The sequence below is a fragment of the Dama dama genome, chromosome 30, assembly GCF_033118175.1.
Source record: "Dama dama isolate Ldn47 chromosome 30, ASM3311817v1, whole genome shotgun sequence".
Taxonomy (NCBI): Eukaryota; Metazoa; Chordata; class Mammalia; order Artiodactyla; family Cervidae; genus Dama; species Dama dama.
In genome coordinates this window covers 74,776,448-74,797,847 of record NC_083710.1, presented here as the reverse complement: position 1 = coordinate 74,797,847, position 21,400 = coordinate 74,776,448, and the positions used below count along the sequence as shown (strand labels likewise).

The window sequence follows — 21,400 nt, the reverse complement described above, 5'->3', positions numbered from 1 at the left end:
ATTTTTGCCATAGTCTCCTTTGTTTCTTTTCCATTTATTTCTGCCCTAATTTTTATGATTTCTTTCCTTCTACTAACCCTACGGTTCTTCATTTCTTCCTTTTCTAGTTGCTTTAGGTGTAGAATTAGGTTATTTATTTGATTTTTTTCTTGTTTCTTGATGTAAGCTTGTATTGCTATGAACCTTCCCTTTAGCACTGATTTTACTGAATCCCAAAGCTTTTGGGTTGTCGTGTTTTCATTGTCATTTGTTTGTATGCATATTTTGATTTCTTTGTGATTTCTTCTGATGTGTTGGTTATTCAGAAATGTGTTGTTTAGCCTCCATATGTTTGTATCTTTAATAGTTTTTTTCCCCCCTGTAGTTGATATCTAATCTTACTGCATTGTGATCAGAAAAGATACTTGGAATGATTTTTTTTTTTTTTTAAATTTACCAAGGCTAGATTTATGACCCAGGATGTGATCTATCCTGGAGTAGGGTTGGTGTACACTTGAGAAAAAGATGAAGTCATTGTTTTGGGGTGAAATGTCCTATAGATATCAATTAAGTCTAACTGGTCCCTTATATCATTTAAAGTTTGTGTTTCCTTGCTAATTTTCTGTTTAGTTGATCTATCCATAAGTGTTTTAAAGTGAGTGGGGTATTAAAGTCTCCCACTATTATTGTGTTACTGTTAATTTCCCCTTTCATACTTGTTAGCATTTACCTTATGTATTGTGGTGATCCTATGTTGGGTGCATATATATTTATAATTGTTATATCTTCTTCTTGGATTTATCCTTTAATCATTATGTAGTGTCCTTCTTTGTCTCTTTTCACAGTCTTTATTTCAAAGTCTATTTTATCTGATATGAGTATTGCTACTCCTGCTTTCTTGTGGTCTCCATTTGCATGAAATATCTTTTTCCAGCCCTTCACTTTCAGTCTGTGTGTGTCCCTTGTTTTGAGGTGGGTCTCTTGTAGACAGCATATATAGGGGTCTTGCTTTTGTATCCATTCAGCCAGTCTTTGCCTTTTGAATGGGGCATTCAACCCATTTACATTTAAGGTAATTATTGATAAGTATGATCTCATTGCCATTTACTTTGTTGTTTTGGGTTTGAATTTACACACCTTTTCTGTGTTTCCTGTCTAGAGAAGATCCTTTAGCATTTGTTGAAGAACTGGTTTGATGGTGCTGAATTCTCTCAGCTTTTGCTTGTCTGTAAAACTTTTGATTTCTCCTTCATATATGAATGAGATGCTTGCTGGGTATAGTAATCTGGATTGTAGTTTTTTCTCTTTCATTACTTTAAGTATGTCCTGCCATTCCCTTCTGGCCTGAAGAGTTTCTATTGAAAGATCAGCTGTTAACCTATGAGAATCCCCTTGTGAGTAATTTGTTGTTTTCCCCTTTTTGCTTTTAATAATTGTTCTTTTTGTTTCATATTTGTTATTTTGATTAATATGTGTCTGGGATATCTCACCTTGGGTTTACCCTGTCTGGGACTCTCTGGGTTTCTTGGACATTGGTGGCTATTTCCTTCCCCATTTTAGGGAAGTTTTCAACTATTATCTCCTCAAGTAGTTTCTCATGGCCTTTCTTTTTGTCTTCTTCTTCTGGGACTCCTATAATTTGAATGTTGGGGTGTGTGACATTGTCCCAGAAGTCTCTGAGGTTGTCCTCATTTCTTTTAATTCTTTTTTTTTCCTCTCTCTGCTTCATTTATTTCTACCATTCTATCTTCCACCTCACTTATCCTGTCTTCTGCCTCAGTTATTCTACTGTTGGTTTCATCCAGAGTGCTTTTGATCTCAGTTATTGCATTATTCATTATTGATTGACTATTTTTTATTTCTTCTAGGTCCTTGTTAAGCCTTTCATGCATCTTCTCAATTCTTGTCTCCAGACTATTTATCTGTAACTCCACTTTGTTTTCCAGATTTTGGATCATTTTTCCTATCATTATTCTGAATTCTTTTTCAGGTAGACTCCCTATCACCTCCTCTTTTGTTTGGTTTGGTGGACATTTATAATGTTTCTTTACCTGTTGAATATTTCTCTGCCTTCTCATCGTGTTTAGATTGCTGTGTTTGGGGTGGCCTTTCTGTACGCTGGAAGTTTGTGGTTCTTCTTTATTGTGGAGGTTCCTCCCTGTGGGTGCAGTTGGACAAGTGGGTTGTCAAGGTTTCCTGGTTAGGGAAGCTTGCATTGGTGTTCTGGTGGGTGGAACTGGATCTCTTCTCTCTTGAGTGTAATAAAGTGTCCAGTAGTGAGTTTTGACATATCTATGGGTTGGTTGTGACTCTGGGCAGCCTGTATTTTAATGCTCAGGGCTATTTTCCTGTGTTCCTAGAGAATTAGCTTGGTATGTCTTGCTCTGAAACTTGTTGGGTCTTGGGTGGAGCTTGGTTTCAGTGTAGGTATGGAGGCTTTTGGATGAGCTCTTGTTGATTAATGTCCCTGGAGCCAGGAGTTTTTTGGTGTTCTCAGGTTTTGGATTTAAGCCTCCTTCCTCTGGCTTTCAATCTTATTCTTACAGTAGCCTCAAGACTTCTCCATCCATACAGCACTGATGATAAAACATATAGGTTAATGGAGAAAAGATTCTCCACAGTGAGGGACACCCAGAGAGGTTCACAGAGTTACATGGAGAAGAGAAGAGGGAGGAGGGAGATAGAGGTTACCAGGAGGAGAAGAGGAGGAATCAAAGAGAGAGAGAGAGAGCAATCTAGCCAGTAATCATATTCCTGTGCTGTCCACAGCCTGGAACATCCAGAGAGGTTCACAGAGTTACACAGAGAAAAGAAGAGGGAGGAAGGAGATAGAGGTGACCAAGAGGAGAACATGGGGAGTCAAAAGGCGAGACAGCGATCTAGCCAGTAATCAGTTCCCTGTGTTTTCTACAGTTCAGAATACCCAAAGAGATTCACAGAGTTGGGTAGAGAAGAGAAAGGGGAGGGAGGAGATAGAGGTGACCTGGGGGAGAAGAAGGAGAGTCAGGAGAGGGAGAGGACAATCAAGCCAGTAATCACACTCCTAAGTAAAAATGGGTACTGAAGATTGGATTCTTAAAAGTACAAAATTGATAACAAATACCAAAAAGCAAAGATTAAAAATCAAGAGTAGAGGTTAAACTCTCAAAAATACAATATTAAAAAAAATTCAGAAAAATTATAAAAAGCATATATGAAATTTGCTTTAAAAATAAGTTCTTTTTTTGCAAGATAATAGGTTATAAAATGAAAATTAATGGAGTAATAAAGTAGTTAAAATAAAAAAATTTTAAAATGTTAATAGTAAAATATATCTAGGAATTTCTCTGGAGCTATTGCAGGCAGTGTGGGGTCAGTTCAGTTTCAGATAGTTCCTTGTTCCAGCTTATACTTCTTCTCAAGGTCTATAGGCCCCTTCCAATGTAGTTGGTGCTAACTACAGGGTTTTAATCTGTTGCACCTCTTACTTCCAAAGGGTTTCCCTCTATTTATTTTGGTGGCTTTTGTTTGCAAGTCTCTTCAGTGTCTAATTTCCACCCTGACACAAGGGGGCGAAGGTGATCACTTATTTAGGCTCACTTGTTCAGTTGTGCTGTGGGGAGGGAGGAACATTGCAAACAAATATCACTGGCGTGTGTGGGGCGTGCTCGCGTTGTCTGGGCCTCACTGTGTTTCCCCCACTCATGGCGTGTGTGCCTTCCTGGTCTCCATTGCTCAGGCTCTAGGTTGCTCTGCAGGGGAACTATCTAAAGCGGGCCCTGGGTTGTGTGCACATCCCAGGTCTAAGCTGCTCAGGTTCAGGTTCTCGGGTACTCCACAAAGGTGCAGACTTGGTTGGGCCTGCGTTTTGTGCCCTTCCCAGCTCTGGTGACCAGGTGCTTGGTGAGTGCACTCTCCCCAGGTGTGCAGTGCATTTTATCACCTCCCCAGTCCCAGCTGCTTGGTTTCCTGGGAGCGCAGTAGGAGCACCATCCCACATGTGCCCTGTGTCTCCTCTGGGGAGCTGATCTCTGGCTGCGACCCTCCTGGTGGATATCAACCATCCAGGATCTGAGGAACATTTGGTTAGCAACTGGGAGCCTGCTCGCAGTTTGGTGGAGGATGCTGTCTCTGGGGCCGAGATTGCCCCTTTCCGGCTCTAGCTGTCGCCCGCCTGCCTCTCTGCCTCTGGTGGGGGATGGGCCGGTCTGCAGCCGGCTAACTCTCCTCTGTTATTCACTCAGTCCTTTGTTCTGTGAGTGGGCCTGGCAGTGCCTTAGGTTAGAGCTTTTCGCGGGAAAGTTCTCTCTCTTTCTTTTTTTTCCTTTCTGGCTATCCCACAGTTTGGGTTGCTGTCTCATGTTAGCTCCCTCAGATTGTCCTCAGGGCATTCAGGCCTGGTCCTTACCCTAAGCAATGCAGCCTGTGCTTCCCTGTTCAGCCCCTGCTTGCTGGTGGCAGATGCGAGCATCTGGGCAACTTCTCTGCTGGGAGTTGCGGTTAGGCACATAATCTGTGGGTTTTATTTATTTATTTATTTTCCTCCTGGTTATGTTGCCCTCTGAGATTCCAAAACTCCCCACTGATCCGCTGGTGAGAGGGTTTCCTGGGGTTTGGAAACTTCTCCTCTTTCACAACTCCCTCCCCAGGACGGTTCTCCATCCCTACCTCTTTTGTCTCTCTTTTTATCTTTTATATTTTTCCCTACCTCCTTTCAAAGACAATGGACTGCCTTTCTGGATGGCTGGTGTCCTCTGCCAGCATTCAGAAGTTGTTTTGTGGAATTTGCTCAGCATTCAAATGATCTTTCAATGAATTTTTGGGGGAGAAAGTGGTATCCCCGTCCTATTCCTCCACCATCTTAGGACCACCCCCACGTTTTGTGTTTTTATAAAACACTTAGTGAGAGATTACTTGCTCATTTTAATTAATTATCTCACAGTAAAATATAGTACATGTTTTCTTGCAATTCAATTATTGAAGAGATTGTCTGCTTGCAACTTAATATGGTCTTTTTATACTCTTTAAAGCTGCTTGGGCATGGAAATAGTTACTTTACATGGAAGTAAATTTCCATATACATTTACCATTTATAAGGAAATGGTAGGTCATCTCTCCTATTCCCTTTTAATTCATGGTTGTATCAAAAAATTTCTCAATTTTAGATTATGGGTCATGTTGTAAATAATGAGATTTGAAATATGGCAAAAGGAAGATACTACTTTTTATCATTTTCTTTCTTCTGAGTTTTTAGTAGTACTTGTAATTGGATTAGGAAAAGCTGAAATTGTATTTTATACCTGATTTTTTTTTCTCATGTTGTTTCTATTTAATAAGAGAACCATACTTATTTTTATATTCTTCTTTGTAAATGTTCCTAGTGAATGTATTAAACTCTCATAGAATCCATTATATATTTATTCTATAGTCTATAGGTGAATATATATATAAATTATATTTGTAGAATAAAACACATAACATTTTTGTAAACTGTCTGCCATGCTTTTGCATAATTGAAGGAAAGGCAGAGATCTTGTGCTGAGTGATATTGCTTTATTTCAGTTCTAACTGCAGGTACCATCCTTTTTGGCGTCACAAGATCTCTGTTGATATTCTACGTCCTTGTTAATTCTTCACAAACTTTGCACAACAAAATGTTGGAGTCCATTTTTAGAGCTCCAATGCTGTTCTTTGATAGAAATCCAATAGGTAAGTCATACACCAAGTTTCTCAGTAAGTATGTCTTATTAATGCATTTAGTTCCTGATTACATTTGATATTTGAAAATGGATGAGATACTTAGAAGAAAATCACTGTGCATATTGATCTATTTTCTACAAAAAACTTTACTGATCTGAATATAGGGGCATATAAGTTTTTATTCTAATTTTAGTGTGTGTGTAAAGATAAATTTTCACTTTGCAGAATGATTTAGAAACACATTTGTTATGTGGCATATAAAATATCCTATGTTAGATGCAAACATGTTTTAATGTTGTTGGCCAGTTTCTAAAAGCTGGCTGTGTCATACAGTGTTAAGTTAGGCTGTTGTCTAGATAGGACCTTCTTACAATGAACCTGCAAGAGACAGGCTGTATGTTTCTTTCTTTCTTTTCCCATCCATTTCTGGAATCACAGAACTCTGATATATGTCCATGCATTGAGGTTTAGATAAAAATAGTAATAAAAATTCATTAAAATACCAAGTTGGTAAAATGTAAACATCTTTTTCAAAGAAACTAACTTTATAGTTTTACAGTGAACACTTGGTGACATGTAGGATCCTTTATAGTATATAGCACATGGATCTTCAGTAGTAAGTTTCTCAATATGAGTGTCTCTGGAGGTTTCTCAGTGGTTTTTTCTTCCACCTTGAGGTCTTTGACTTGTTTTGTGTCTGAAGGTAGCCTCCTGACCTGGGTTTCTATGAAGCGTTAGTTCATCAGTGTACATGCCCCTCTGTTCAGTTGGTTGGATTTGTGCTGAGGACCAGGGCAGCTTTGTTTTTGTAGGCAGTGATTGACAGGACTTGTTGAAGCAGGTATGTGGACTGGAGGGAGGACAGGAGTAGCCTTGGCCTGGCCATCAATTCACCATGTGATCAAGGCCAAAGCAGATGGATCCTATTGGGCAGGCAAGTCTCAAGGCAGGATGTGGTCTGTCTCGGTTTAAAAGTGTAACTCTGCCTGAAGTCAGCTGCCTGGGTTCAGTCCTGGTGCTAGTTACAAATGGTAATAGCAGGTTATAGTTATATTAATATAATTCTTATGTGCTGGTTACTTAATTTCTTTGTGTCTGTTTTCTTATGTATAAATGGGGATTCTATTAATACACTTTTTGAGTGTGTTAGAAATAAGCTTATTAATATACTCACAACACTTAGCTCATGGTCAGTGACTAGTGAACCTTACTGATTATGAGGAAATGTTATCTGGGAACTTCCTTTCTTGTGAAATGGGAGTAATTTCACATGCCCTTCCTGTTTCACAAGACTCTTGTGAAGATTAACGCAAACTATTCAGGGAAGTATCTTGTGTAGATGTATTCAAAACATATGGTTTGGTCCAGGCAGTAAGCCAAGCACAGAATGGTTAACTACAAAGGCCCATACAGATCTCATTTTATTATGAAGTTGTAGTGAGGAAGTATTTGGAGAATTCCATACTATTATGGCTGTGAAGTTGTTTCGCTTTGTCACTTAATGTAAAAACTATGGTCATCAAGTTGGGAGACTTAAGTGGGTCTAGATTTCTGTTATTTCAACCTCTGGGTGCTCATGACCACAGTTAACCAAGTTCTTCATGTTCAAGACCTGTAGGCTTCTCCAGATGCTGATTTAGTTATTATTCAGGGATTTGGGATCAAGTTTAAATCTTCAAAGTCACTAATCTTAGAGCAGTCAGTACACTGGTACTTGTCTTCCTCCTCTTCCTCTGTCTCTTAGCAGAATCTCATTCCTTCAGGAAAATAGAAGCCCAAATAAGTATTATACTGCAAAGATTATAGGCCTGCTTTGCCCAAAAGGCTTCAGGGCCATCAGTTATTTACTCCTTCAGTGGTATATTCAGTTGAACTCTTTCCTATAGTTTATTGTCAAAGCAAAATTTACAATAGATTATTTATGGTGGACTTTATTGCTGTGATCACATGAAGAGGAAACCACATATATTGATATTTTGGAAGCTCTGGTTCCTAGAATCAGACTATCTAAGTTTCCAAGTTCTGTGTCTGTCAATCAAGGAAATGAAACTGTCAGACACGTAATACATTTCCCTGGGGTTTAGCTGAGCATTGAAGGCAATGCTTATGTGGTGCTTATGTGGGTTAAATATTTGGTACCTAATAGTTTTGCCTTACAAACTAAAGGCCATTAAGAAATAATGAGGAGGATTTCAGCCATTTTTAAGCACTTATGACATTTAAACACATTTTAAACACTTAGACATTTAAAAACTATTATTGGACAGGGAGTTGGGATGTAGGTGGAGATGTTGGATGTCCTGGTTATGCTGAAACAGAGCTTTGGAAGAGCTGAGCCAGTCACTTCTCTTGGCCTCAGGTTCTAACAGGTAAGAAGAGGGGGCCTTTTCACTCATCAAGCATTTACTGATCATCTACTGGTTGTAAGTTGTGGTCCCCAGCATTGAGACAAACAATCCCTATCTTTCTTCTTATTCTTTTTTTCTTTTTTTGTAGTTTTCCAAGTTTATTTCAGTTTATAACATAAGGTATTTCAAATAAATCTTTAATTATACTGCATGCAAAAAAAGTACCCCCAATTAAAGTCATCATGTGCAAAGGTTATTGTAATGTGGCCCATTGTTAAATAGATAGTTAGAAAGTTATTTTTTTTCCCAAATAAAGATAACATGTCTAAATGAGAGGGAGAAAGAGAGATTCCATTATCAAACTTGGAAACAAAAAAGTAGTGATATCAACTTGCTGGGCTGAGAAGAATTTGCAAAAGACTATCTGAGAACCTCTGAGAATAAGTGATTAGGAAAAATCATGTAAGGTCATTTCCCAACACCTGACACCCACACAAGAGGGATGTCGTTGTTAGTACTATGTTGTTAAACTGTTGGACCTCTTTCTCTTTTTGAAGTGTTTAACTTTTTTCTTAATACATATATGTATATCTATATATGTATGTGTTTATTGAGACACTGTTGACTTACAATGTTTCAGGTGCACAGCAAGGTGATTCAGTTATACATATATACTATTTTCCATTAAAGGTTACTGCAATATATTAACTATAGTTCCCTGTGCTATACAGTAAACCTGTTACTTGTTGCATGTCTATTTTTTTAATTAGACATCTAGCATTCTATTCATACCAAGTCAAACAAGTGGAATCAAAATGTCATAAATTTTTTAGCTAGGCAAAAATTGTTAAGTTTTCTAAAATACATATATTATACATATTATTTATATATATGTATACACAAGCTTTTCTACTATGCTTGATAAGCAGTTGAGAAAGAACACCAATAAAAAAAGATGGAGAAATTGGGAAACAAATAAATGAAACGGGGGTACTGAATATGAAATAGAAAAAGTGAAACAAGCTAGGTAAAAATAAATGATCACCATATAGTCCAATTGATTTTAAGCATGGCTGCTTATTAGAAACACCTGGAGTTCTGCAGGAAAAAAAAAAAAATAAAAGCAATACCTGGGTATTTGTATTTTTCAAAAACTTCCAAGATAGTTTTGATGTGCATCTGGATTTTAAAAAGTGATTACAGGCTCTTGTATTAAATAGCAGTTTTGATGATACAGATTTCTAATATTTTTCTGTTGACCAATCAGGATACAATGGTATTATATGAGTAATGGTTACATAATCACAATAGTAAAAGATGTTTATCAAATAAATTAATAGCCAGACAAAAAATAAAATATAATTAAAATTGCAAGTCATAAAGGGAACACAATTAAATTATACAATAATCACATACAATTGGGGGGATCAAGCAGAGTGACATGGTAAGTGGAAATGCATCCATGCAACATGTTCTCATCTGCTCAGCCAGTCTCTGTCTTTTTCTGGTGCATTTAATCCATTTATATTTAATGTAATTATCAATATATGTGATCTTATTACCATTTTCTTAATTGCTTTGGGTTTATTTTGTGTAAATCTTTTCTTTCTCTTGAATTTCCTGCCTACAGAAGTTCCTTTAACATTTATTGTGAAGCTGGTTTGGTGGTGCTGAATTCTCTGAACTTTTGCTTGTCTGGATAGTTTTTTATTTCTCTGTCAAATCTTAACCAAGAGTCTTGCTGGGTGGAGTATTCTTGGTTTTTAGTTTCTTCCCTTTCAGTACCTTAAATATATTAGTCCATTTCCTTGTAGAGTTTCTGTTGAGAAATAAGCTGATAGAGTGATGGGAGTTCAGATCAGCTCAGTTCAGTTGCTCAGTCATGTCCAACCCTTCACGACCCCATGGCCTGCAGCTCATCAGGCCTCCCTGTCCATCGCCAACTCCCAGAGCTTACCAAAACTCATGTCTATTGAGTCGGTGATGCCATCCAACCATCTCATCCTCTGTCGTCCCCTTCTCCTCCTGCCTTCAATCTTCCCCTGCATCAGGGTCTTTTCAAATGAGTCAGCTCTTCACATCAGGTGGCCAAAATATTGGAGTTTCAGCTTCAACATCAGTCCTTCCAATGAACACTCAGGACCGATCTCCTTTAGGATGGACTGGTTGGATCTGCTTGCAGTCCAAAGAACACTCAAGAGTCTTCTCCAACACCACACCTCAAAAGCATCAATTCTTTGGCACTCAGCATTCTTTATTGTCCAACTCTCACATTCGTACATGACTACTGAAAAAAACCATAGCTTTGACTAGACAGACCTATGTAGGCAAAGTAATGTCTCTGCTTTTAATATGCTGTCTAGGTTGGTCATAGCTTTTCTTCCAAGGAGCAAGCGTGTTTTAATTTCATGGATGCAATCACCATCTGCAGTGATTCTGGAGCCCAAAAAGATAAAGTCTGCCACTGTTTCTAATGCTTCCCCATCTATTTCCCATGAAGTGATGGGACCAGATGCCATGATCTTAGTTTTCTGAAAGTTGAGCTTTAAGCCAACTTTTTCACTCTCCTCTTTCACTTTCATCAAGAGGCTCTTTGGTTCTTCACTTTCTGCCATAAGGGCGGTGTCATCTGCATATCTAAGGTTATTGATGTTTCTCCCAGCAATCTTGATTCCAGCTTGCGCTTCATCCAGCCCTGTGTTTCTCATGAAGTACTCTGCATATAAATTAAATAAGCAGGGTGACAATATACAGCCTTGACATATTCCTTTTCCTATTTGGAAACAGTCTGCTGTTCTATGTCCAGTTCTAACTGTTGCTTCCTGACCTGCATACAGATTTCTCAAGAGGCAGGTCAGGTGGTTTGGTATTTCCATCTCTTGAAGAATTTTCCATAGTTTGTTGTGATCCACACAGTCAAATGCTTTGGCATAGTCAACAAGGCAGAAATAGATGGTTTTCTGTAACTCTCTTTCTTTTTTGATGATCCAGCAGATGTTGGCAATTTGATCTCTGGTTCCTCTGCCTTTTCTAGAACTAGCTTGAACATCTGGAAGTTCACAGTTCATGTATTGCTGAAGTCTGGCTTCGAGAATTTTGAGCATTACTTTACTAGCATGTGAGATGAGTGCAGTTGTGTGATAGTCTGAGCATTCTTTGGCATGCCTTTCTTTGGGATTGGAATGAAAATTGGCCTTTTCCAGTCCTGTGGCCGCTGCTGAATTTTCCAAATTTGCTGGCATATTGAGTGCAGCACTTTCATAGCATCATCTTTTAGGGTTTGAAATAGCTCAAATGGAATTCTGTCACCTCCACTAGCTTTATTCATAAGCTTCCTATGGCCCACTTAACTTTGCATTCCAGGATATCTGGCTCTTGGAGAATGATCACACCATTGTGATTATCTGGGTCATGAAGATATTTTTTGTACAGTTCTTATGTGTATTCTTACCACCTCTTCTTAACATCTTCTGATGGGAGTTCACTTCTATATAATTTGTCATTTTTGCCTTATTGCTTTTAATATTTTATTTTTGTCTTTAATTTTTGTCAGTTTGTTTACTCTGTGTCTCAGTGTGTTCCTCCTTGGGTTTATCCCGCCTGGGACTCTGTGTGCTTCCCAGATTTGGTTGACTATTTCATTTTCCATATTAGAGGAGTTTTCAGCCATTATGTCTTCAAATATTATTTTTAGGTCCTTTCTCTCTCTCTTCTCATTCTGGGACCCGTATAATGTGAATGTTGGTGTGTTTAATGTTGTCTCAGAAGTCTCTTAGGCTGTCTTCATTTCTTTTCATTCTTTTTCTATATTCTGTTCTGTAGCAGTGATTTCCACCATTCTGTCCTCTAGGTCATTTATCTGTCCTTCTGCCTCAGTTATTCTGCTATTGATTCCTTCTAGTATATTATTCATCTCTGCTTGTTTGTTCTTTAGTTTTTCTTCATCTTTGGTAAACATTTCTTGCATCTTTTCAATTTTTGCCTGCATTCTTTTCCTGCGATCCTGAATTATCTTCCATATCATTATTCTGAATTCTTTTCCTGGAAGTTGGCCTATCTCCATTTCATTTTGTTGTTTTTCTGGGGTTTGATCTTGTCCCTTCATCTGGGACATAACTTTGTGCTTTTTCATCCTGATTGACTTTCTATAATGTGGTTTTTGTTTTAGCCACTGTGGAAATGTGATTCTTTCTTATTGTTCTGTCTGCACTCTGATGGATGAGGCTAAGAGACTTGTGTGAGCTTCCTGATGGGAGGGATTGGTGGTGCGAAAAACTAGGTCTTGCTCTGGTGGGCATGACCTTGCTCAGTAAAGCTTTAATCCAATTATCTGCTGATGGGTGGGGTTGTGCACCCTCTCTGTTAGTTGTTTGGTCTGAGGCGACCCAACTGTTGGGTCTTTGGTAGGGTTAATGGCCACTTCCAAGGGGGGCTTATGCCAAGGGAGACCTTCCTGTGGGATCACTGCTCCTTTCCTCTGGGTCTTGGTGTGCACAAAGGTTAGCTTCTGTCCAAGACTGGAGTCTCTGGTCTCCTAGTCCTGTGGATATAATGAAGTCCTGCTGGTCTTCAAGGTCAGATTCCCTGGGAATTACCAGTCCCTTTGTTTAATTCCCTGGCTGGGAAGCCTGATGTGGGGTTCAGAATCTTCACACAGTGAGGAAACTTCTTTGGTATTATTGTTCTCCAATTTGTGGGTCACCCACCCAACTGGTATGGGATTTGATTTTATTGTGATTGTGCCCCTCCTACCATCTTGGGGCAGCTTCTTCTTTGTCTTTGGACGTGGGGTATCTTTTCTTGGTGGTTTCCAGCATCCTCCTGTCAATGAGAGTTCAACGGCTAGTGGTAATTTTGGTCCTCTTGCAGGAGATGAGTACACACTTTTCTACTTTGCCATCTTGACTGAAACGCTGGCAGTCCCTGTCTTTCAAGGCATTTACACTTGTAAATAATTGCTGGCAGTTTGTTTAAATTAAATGGTGTTAATATTCTGTGATTCCATATAGAAAAGGTACAGATTCACATTTTAATACAGCTGTCAACTGGAGATCTCAATTCATACATACACACCACATACACACTGACAAACATAACCCTATGCTGCAGATCTTTTTCATAGTATGTTATGTAAAGGTTACCCTCGGTTTCAGAAAATTTTACAAAAACTGTTCTCCTGGTACTTTAAGATGAATTGTTTTAAAAATGAAATCACGTCAGTGGGAGTGAAAGGAATTTAGGAAATAAAGTAAGTGATTCTTTATTTAAGATCATCATCTCTAAGCTTACAGCAAATTCATCCCAATTTCTAAACAGACTCTTAGCGATACTGAAATGTTCTCCTGACCTTTCAGAGACTGTCTAGATGCTAGGGCTCATCTCTGAAAATGTGTTAGGAGAAGAAGAGGGAAGCCAGCACTTCTAATATTGCTTTTTACAAATATCTACACACACTTCTCTTCAGGCTTTTTAAAAGTATGTTACAAGTGCTTTGATAGTAGGTGAAATGTAAGCAATGATGTTTTCTCCATAAGTAATGAAATCAATTGTGATCTGTTGAGTGTTCTTTTCATTCTTGGTAACCAGGATTAATCTGTGAGAAATTCCCCCCTTATTTAGGGAAAACTCTAGAGTTCAAAGACAAGTTTCAAAGTACACTTTGAGTGGAATTTTATTAAAATGATGTAGTTATGTGGAAAGCTATCATGAAATCAAGTTCTCTGTTCTGGAAATATTTTCCTTTCATTTCCTTTTTGCTTTTGCGTTTTCATAGATTGTATCATATGGGGAAATAGTTCAACCTCTTGAACACCTGGAAAGTCTATTTTAGACTTGTTACATGTATAGGAATTCTTTATCCAGGCATTATTCCAAATACAGTCATGCTCTTCATGATGGGAAAGTCCTGCCTCTGGGTCTACTGTAGGGAGAAAGCAGTGCTTCAGAGTGGCATATTGCTGCTATATCAGTAGAAGGAGAAGAGGGCAACAGAGGATAAGATGGTTGGATGGCAACACCGATTCAATGAACATGAACTTGGGAAAACCCCGAGAGATGGTAAGGGACATGGAAGGCTCCTATGCTGCAGTCCATGGGGTCATGAAGGGTCAGATACGACTTGGCAACTGAATAACCAGTGTCTGTCCTGGGTGATTTTCAGTCAAAATCCCTAATTTTGGGGTAAGTCAATAATTAGTGATTTCTTTTTGAACTTCAAGTGGATGTTTCTAGAAGTGTTCTTTTGGTTCAGTAACTGATCTTATCTTCACTCTGATTGAGGCATGTAATGAAAATGTATATTTTTTGAGGATGTGTAAGGAAAACAAGGTATCCATTTCTTTCTTTTCTACACAAAGATGTTTGAACAGATACCAGAGTACATCTGGATTTGTCCTTATATGTGTTTTCTCACAACAAAAAATTCCATAGATTTAGCTTTGAGAAGTTCTCAGGATCATGGATTAATCCTCTTATTACCTTTAAATATTTAGAAAGAAATTAAGGAGAAAGAGACATAGAGAACAGACATATGGACATGGGGGGAGAGAAGAAGGGAGAAGGGGAGATGTATGGAAAGAGTAACATGGGAATTTACAATACCATATGTAAAATAGTCACTGGGAATTTGCAGTATGACTCAGGAAACTCAAACAAGGGGTCTGTGACAGGCTGAAGGGTGGGATGGGAAGGCAGATGGGATGGAGGTTTGGGAAGGAGGGGACTTGGGTATACCTATGACTGATTCTTGTTAATGTATGACAGAAAACCACAAAATTCTGTAAAGCAATTATCCTTCAATAAAAAATTTAGAAAAAGAAAGAAATTAAGAAGGAAATTTCTTTCTTTCTTATATGTAGTCATTATTTTTAGACTTTTTTTCTTTTTTCTCCTGTTGGTGTCAGCATGCCTGGGCTCATAAAATTTACATCCTTTGGGAGAACTATAAATTTATTACTCTTTATTTTTGGAGAATAAAATGATACTATTAATGACATTTTAAAATTTTGCCTCATCCTAGTATAAATCTTCCTTATATTCTCCTTTTTATTTAGCATAAAAGTGAAGAGATTATCAACTATGGCTTAATCCATTCCACCAATGGGTCATACTGTAGGCAGAAATATTTATTATTGATATCAACTTTTAAATGCTAGTCTTGACATAGCTCTATCAATGGAGGAAAAAAATGCTGATTTCAAGATGATGAATAATTTGTATTATTAGAAAATTGTTCTTCCTTGATTCAAAATTAAATATATATTTGTTGACAGAAATAGCCAGGGAAATAAAACATAACACCTGTGTAATCCAGCTAGTCACTGATTTATCAGATAAGCTACAATCAGATGAGCTCTTGTTTATTAAGCAATTGTTAAATCTTTAGACAGGGTGAGTAGATTTCACTCCTACATTCAGTTCAGTTCAGTTCAGTCTCTCAGTCATGTCCGACTCTTTGCAACCCCATGAATCGCAGCTTGCCACGTCTCCCTGTCCATCACCAACTCCTGGAGTTTACTCAAACTCATGTCCATCTAGTCGGTGATGCCATCCAGCCATCTCATCCTCTGTCGTCCCCTTCTCCTCATGCCCCCAACCCCTCCCAACATCAGGGTCTTTTCCAATGAGTCAACTCTTCGCATGAGGTGGCCAAAGTACTGGAGTTTCAGCTTCAGCATCAGTCCTTCCAATGAACACCCAGGACGGATATCCTTTAGGATGGACTGGTTGGATCTCCTTGCTGTCCACAGGACTCTCAAGAGTCTTCTCCAATACCACAGTTCAAAAGCATCAATTTTTCAGCACTCAGCTTTCTTCACAGTCCAACTCTCACATCCATACATGACCCCTGGAAAAACTATAGCCTTGACTAGACAGACCTTTGTTGGCAAAGTCATGTCTCTGCTTTTTAATATGCTATCTAGGTTGGTCATAACTTTCCTTCTGAGGAGTAAGCGTCTTTTAATTTCATGGCTGCAATCACCATCTGCAGTAATTTTGGAGCCCCCCAAAATAAAGTCTCACTGTTTCCATTGTTTCCCCATCTATTTCCCATGAAGTGATGGGACCAGATGCCATGATCTTAGTTTTCTGAATGTGGAGCTTTAAGCCAACTTTTTTGTCTGTGTGAGAATAAAGAGAATTAATGTATGTAAAGCATTTAAAAGAATGTCTGGCAAATAACTGACTTAAATTGCTTTTTGTACTAAGTGACCTGATGAAATTTTAGAGATTTTTAAAATCTCTCTTTTTCCTACAAAACTGAATGAATATGATAACTTGATAAAAAGTTTGAGAGTGGGGAAGGATATGTGTGTTTTCCCAGATGCAAGAGAAAAATAGATAAAGGAGTAACAAGCCACAAAACAAAATCTGCAGATTTTGTTTGCTTATTTTTCTTTTCAACAGGGCTTGACTTCATTCCTGAGCTCATTTTAATTTGGTTTCACAGGGAGAGCTTATTTTTGCATATAACCACTGAGCACCTGGTTTATTTTTTGTTTGAATATGATATGGCTGAAGTTTATTACAGGAGTCTATTGTACAATTAAGGAAAGACAATGGGAAATTTTTATAAATTTGGTTCTGTTTAAATGGAACATTGTAACTATTCCAGGGAAGTGGATGTACTTATTAGGAGTAGTGGGAACTTAACTATTTTTAAGAAAATTCTTTAACTGGTAAAAATGGAGAGCTTCTATGTATTCACCTTTTTCATATAGCATGGAAAATGGCAAATTTCACGTGAAAGTTGAAGTTGACCTAAGGTAAACACTGGGCTGGATGGAACACAAGCTGGATTCAAGATTGCTGGGAGAAATAGCAATAACCTCAGATATGCAGATGACACCACCCTTATGGCAGAAAGTGAAGAACTAAAGAGCCTCTTGATGAAAGTGAAAGAGAAGAGTGAAAAAGTTGGCTTAAAGCTCAACATTCATAAAACTAAGATCATGGCATCTGGTCCCATCACTTCATGGCAAATAGATGGTGAAACAGTGGAAAAAGTGACAGGCTTTATTCTTTTGGGCTCCAGAATCACTATAGATGGTAATTGCAGCCATGAAATTAAAAGACGCTTACTCCTTGGAAGGAAAGTTATGACTAAACTAGACAGCATATTAAAAAGCAGAGACATTACTTTGCCAACAAAGGTCCATCTAGTCAAGGCTATGGTTTTTCCAGTAGTCATGTACGGATGTGAGTGTTGGACTATAAAGAAAGCTGAGCTCAGAAGAACTGATGCTTTTGAACTGTGGTGTTGGAGAAGACTCTTGAGAGTCCTGTGGACAGCAAGGAGATTCAACCAGTCCATCCTAAAGGATATCCGTCCTGGGTGTTCATTGGAAGGACTGATGTTGAAGCTGAAACTCCAATATTTTGGCCACCTGATGTGAAGAGCTGACTCATTTGAAAAGACCCTGATGCAGGGAAAGATTGATGGCAGGAGGAGAAGGGGATTACAGAAGGATGAGATGGCTGGATGGCATCACCGAATCAATGGACATGAATTTGGGTAGGCTCCGGGAGTTGTTGTTGGATAGGGAGGCCCTGTGAGCTGCAGCTCATGAGGTCGCAAAGATTTGGACACGACTGAGCAACTGAACTGAACTGAATTTTAGACTGTCAAGCCTTCATATGTCATTTACAGGATGTTTTTAGAGACATTTCATGCTTGTTCACTCCAGTTAATTTCAGGCAGCTCTTCTACATTTCTATTAAATGGGCATTCTGATACTTCAGAACTTCTCCTTCAGTAAAATATGGTTAAAACAACCTGGGACAAAAATAGGATTCTTGGTTAGTTCTTATAAACTATATTATTATATTTTTAAAGCTGTTAAAGGCATAATGAACACAGCAGAACAAATATATCTCTTGTATACATACTGCCCAATTAGCATTAATAAATGAATCATTTAAATGCAGCAAATTGCTGGCTGGGATATATAATGGTATTGAGAGAGATGAAGAAATATATAGTTCTTGGTCAAAAGTTCTGGATGAAGATAAAGAGCACCTACTTCATTAACACCTGGCTGCTAGTAGCTGTGTTAGGCAGGCAGGGAGTGAGTCTTGACATTCGACCTCAGTCATATCTGAGATGCCTGAAGCTCTGAAATCCAGTGATTATATCATCCTGCAGAACTTACTTGGAAATAATTTGGTGAAAAAGAAAGCCAAAATAGGTTGTAAGGACTTCAGGGGATTTTTGTGATAGTAGTTTCTGTATACTGTCTAATATTTCAGAGATCTGCTGCAGGACAGAGGTTTCATCTGTTGGCAGTTAAAATTCTCCAAGAGATACGAGATGGAGACTGTGCATTTTGCTTTGAAAGATAGTTGAGGTGCATTGTGCCAGCAAAAATACCCGTCTTGGAGATAGTTGTGCATTCTTGTGGCAGGAGGAGTCCCGTGATAGGTGGTGTCCTGTTCCCTCAGAATCAGCAGTTTTTACTTGGTCCACATCTCTCTGTGGCCACCCCACTTCCTGTGGTTCATGGTTTAGGAATCCTCAGAAATCATGAAGCTGAGTCCGTGAGCATTTTCTAGCAGACACGCTCCATAGCTTTCATCAGATGTGCAGTGTTTCAGAGTCACTGTCTTAGAGATTTTTCTGCCTGTTAATTTCTCCACTGTCCATTCCTGACAGTGAGTGAGCTGTTAGCCAAACTCCTATATGATAGCGTGTGTTACGTATGGATGCAATCCATGGGTAAAGGAACTAATCTGGTCTAGTTTCCCACTACCCACCCCCCCCCCCCGCCCCCCACCTCTGATACTTAGGAAAAGTAAAGTATCAATTACACCCTGTTGCAAAGCATTTATGGTGGCTATAGCAGAGGGGTTCCCTGGGGCCATGTGTGAGGTGTGTCTATTCCTTCAAGGTCAGTCTCCTACCATACTTAGCAACAGGCAATGTGACTTGCCCCAAGTTACAGGACAGAGCAAGACCTGGGATGAGAGGGCTCTCAAGTCCTGGACTTTCCTAATCTATTGTGCTTTTTTTAGACCATCTGTCCCAATTCATTCTTTCAGTCATTTGTTCATTTGTTAATCAGTTCATTCAACCATCAGTAATTTACATAATGTAATTTTGATGTGGAGTTATTTTAAATGTTTTACTTTAATTATGGTTTGCTAAGAGAAAATTCCTGTAACTATTTAAAACTCTTTTAATATTTAAGGTATTCAGCATCCAGTGGAGCAGGCAGTACCCAATCAGAAGGGCCCAGGCTATCAATGGATGGTTGGCCATCACTGTTCATATCAACTTAACACCAGCCCTGCCTATAATGTTACTGGCTTATCTTTAGTAGTAGATATTTAATAGAGATTTCCAGTGTGTCCAGTAAAATGGCTGTGTATCATAGATGTGTTGATATGAATTTTCTGAGTCTCTATAACCTGGGTGAATCAGTCTCCAACATGTGTCTTTCTACCTGGTGTTGCTTGTGCCAACAGAATGAGGCTGAGTTCAGTTCAGAAGTAAAGGAAATCTTTATTGCTTGATCAGAGAATGGAGAGGTACGAGCTTGCACTCTAAAGTTCCTGTTCTCTCCCCTAAAGGCAGCCCTAAGCAACGGTGCTTTACAGGTTTCTTGGCATTGCGCCTGCCCCCCACCACCATCTTAAAGCCATTTCCCACTGGGGAATCTGATCTGAAGAGTTAGGTGCAAGGCTTCTGGAGCACATGAAATTCAACTAAACTGAAAGGGAAAAAAGAGTTAGACTTTATCTTATTTCCCAGATTCTACCTTTAATTCATGAGAATCATTAATGAACTTTGTTGATGACAATATGATGGACCAGACACTTCACTTTGAAACAAATTTCCCCAGGTTAGAAAACAATAGCTTAAAAAAAAAGAGAGAAAGATTTTTCAAAATATCAATAGAGACTGGAATTTGAGGACAAACCACTTATTATAGCAGAAGAGCTTGTTTTATTGATTCACTCAGAATATTCAAGTGCCTTCTATTTGAGGTGTTCCAGTGAGGCTTTGGTCCAGGCACTGGGGTAACAGCAGTGAATAAAATAGACAAAATCTCTGTCCTAGCAATGTCCGTTGTTATTGTTAGTTGCTAAGTCATGTCCAACTCTTTGCAACCCCATAACTGCAGGACACCAGGGTTCCCTGTCCTTCACCATCTCCCCAAATTTGCTCAAACTCATGTCCATTGAGTTGGTGATGCCATCCAATCATCTCATCCTCTGTTGTCCCCTTCTCCATATTCTAATTTAATTTGTTTGAATAAAAAGAAGACAAGTGGTTGTTAGTCCCTGAAAGTAAAGAATGGAATTTAAAAGGGCAATAGTTATACATGTAGATAAAGTGAAGTCGCTCAGTTGTGTCTGACTCTTTGCAACCCCATGGAATGTAGCCTACCAGGCTCTTCTGTCCATGGGGTTTTCCAGGCAAGGGTACTGGAGTGGGTTGCCATTTCTTTCTCCAGGGGATCTTCCCAACCCAGGGATCAAACTCTGGTCTCCCACATTGCAAGCAGATGTTTTCCCATCTGAGCCACCAGGGAAGCCCATACATGTAGATAAGACAAGATCAATTTAAATGTTCTTGAGACAGAAGGTATAGCTGACTCCCACTGGGTCAGTGACTCTTGAATGGGTTCTTTGCCTGGAATCACAAATGTTACTTTTTAAACCCGGCTGTGTATAGTAGAGCAGAAACTTTATTCATTGATTAAGGAATAAAGGGAGAGCTCATGCTCTTAAACACACCATCTCCCCAAGGGGAAGGGAATTAGAGGAACTTTAAGGGATAGGAGGCAGGCATGTCACTGGGGCTCTAGGAAAGGGGCAGAGATTTCTGGGAACAGCCAGGTTAGCTGGAACATGTGCCGTCTTCCACACTCCTTTGCACATGGCGGGAATTGTGCCTAGTCCAGTACAAATGCCCACCTTGGATAGAAATCTTAACATGGTAATGAAGCAAAAATAACTTTCAGACAGTTCCAGTCTCATCTGTGCATGGCCATCCCTGTAGTTAAGTCAGAGCTGGTTCAGGGTGGTTGTCCACAGCATCTCTCTCAAAGTACAGCTGCAAAACATCTCTGTCAAATACTAGATGCTTTAAAAACAAACACAGAGGTAAATTAAGACAAAGATCCTTTAGCTGCCAGGGGTAGGTATGGGTAACAAAGGAACATTATCAGAAATGTTGTTTCTTTCTTGCTACTCAAAGTGTGGCCCCTGGACCCGGCAACATCAGCATTACCCTAGAGTTGTTAGCAATCCAGAATCTCAGACCTCACACATGCTCTTGAGAATTTACATTTTAAGCAGATCCCTGGGAGATCTAAGGAAGACACAAGCATTAGTAGACTCCATAGTGATCAGAATTAATCTTTCCAACTTTTCCACATATTGACATGTAC

At 38.9% G+C, this 21,400-nt stretch overlaps 1 protein-coding gene across 1 annotated transcript in view; it reads left to right on the top strand.

Moving 5' to 3' along the window:
* The window catches only part of LOC133049147 (ATP-binding cassette sub-family C member 4-like), a 188,603-nt gene that overhangs the window by 64,528 nt on the left and 102,675 nt on the right, over positions 1–21,400 (top strand). The window contains exon 16 of the mRNA XM_061133056.1: positions 5,521–5,667. Coding sequence (XP_060989039.1) covers positions 5,521–5,667 — 147 coding nt within the window. The remainder of the gene's footprint in view (positions 1–5,520; positions 5,668–21,400) is intronic.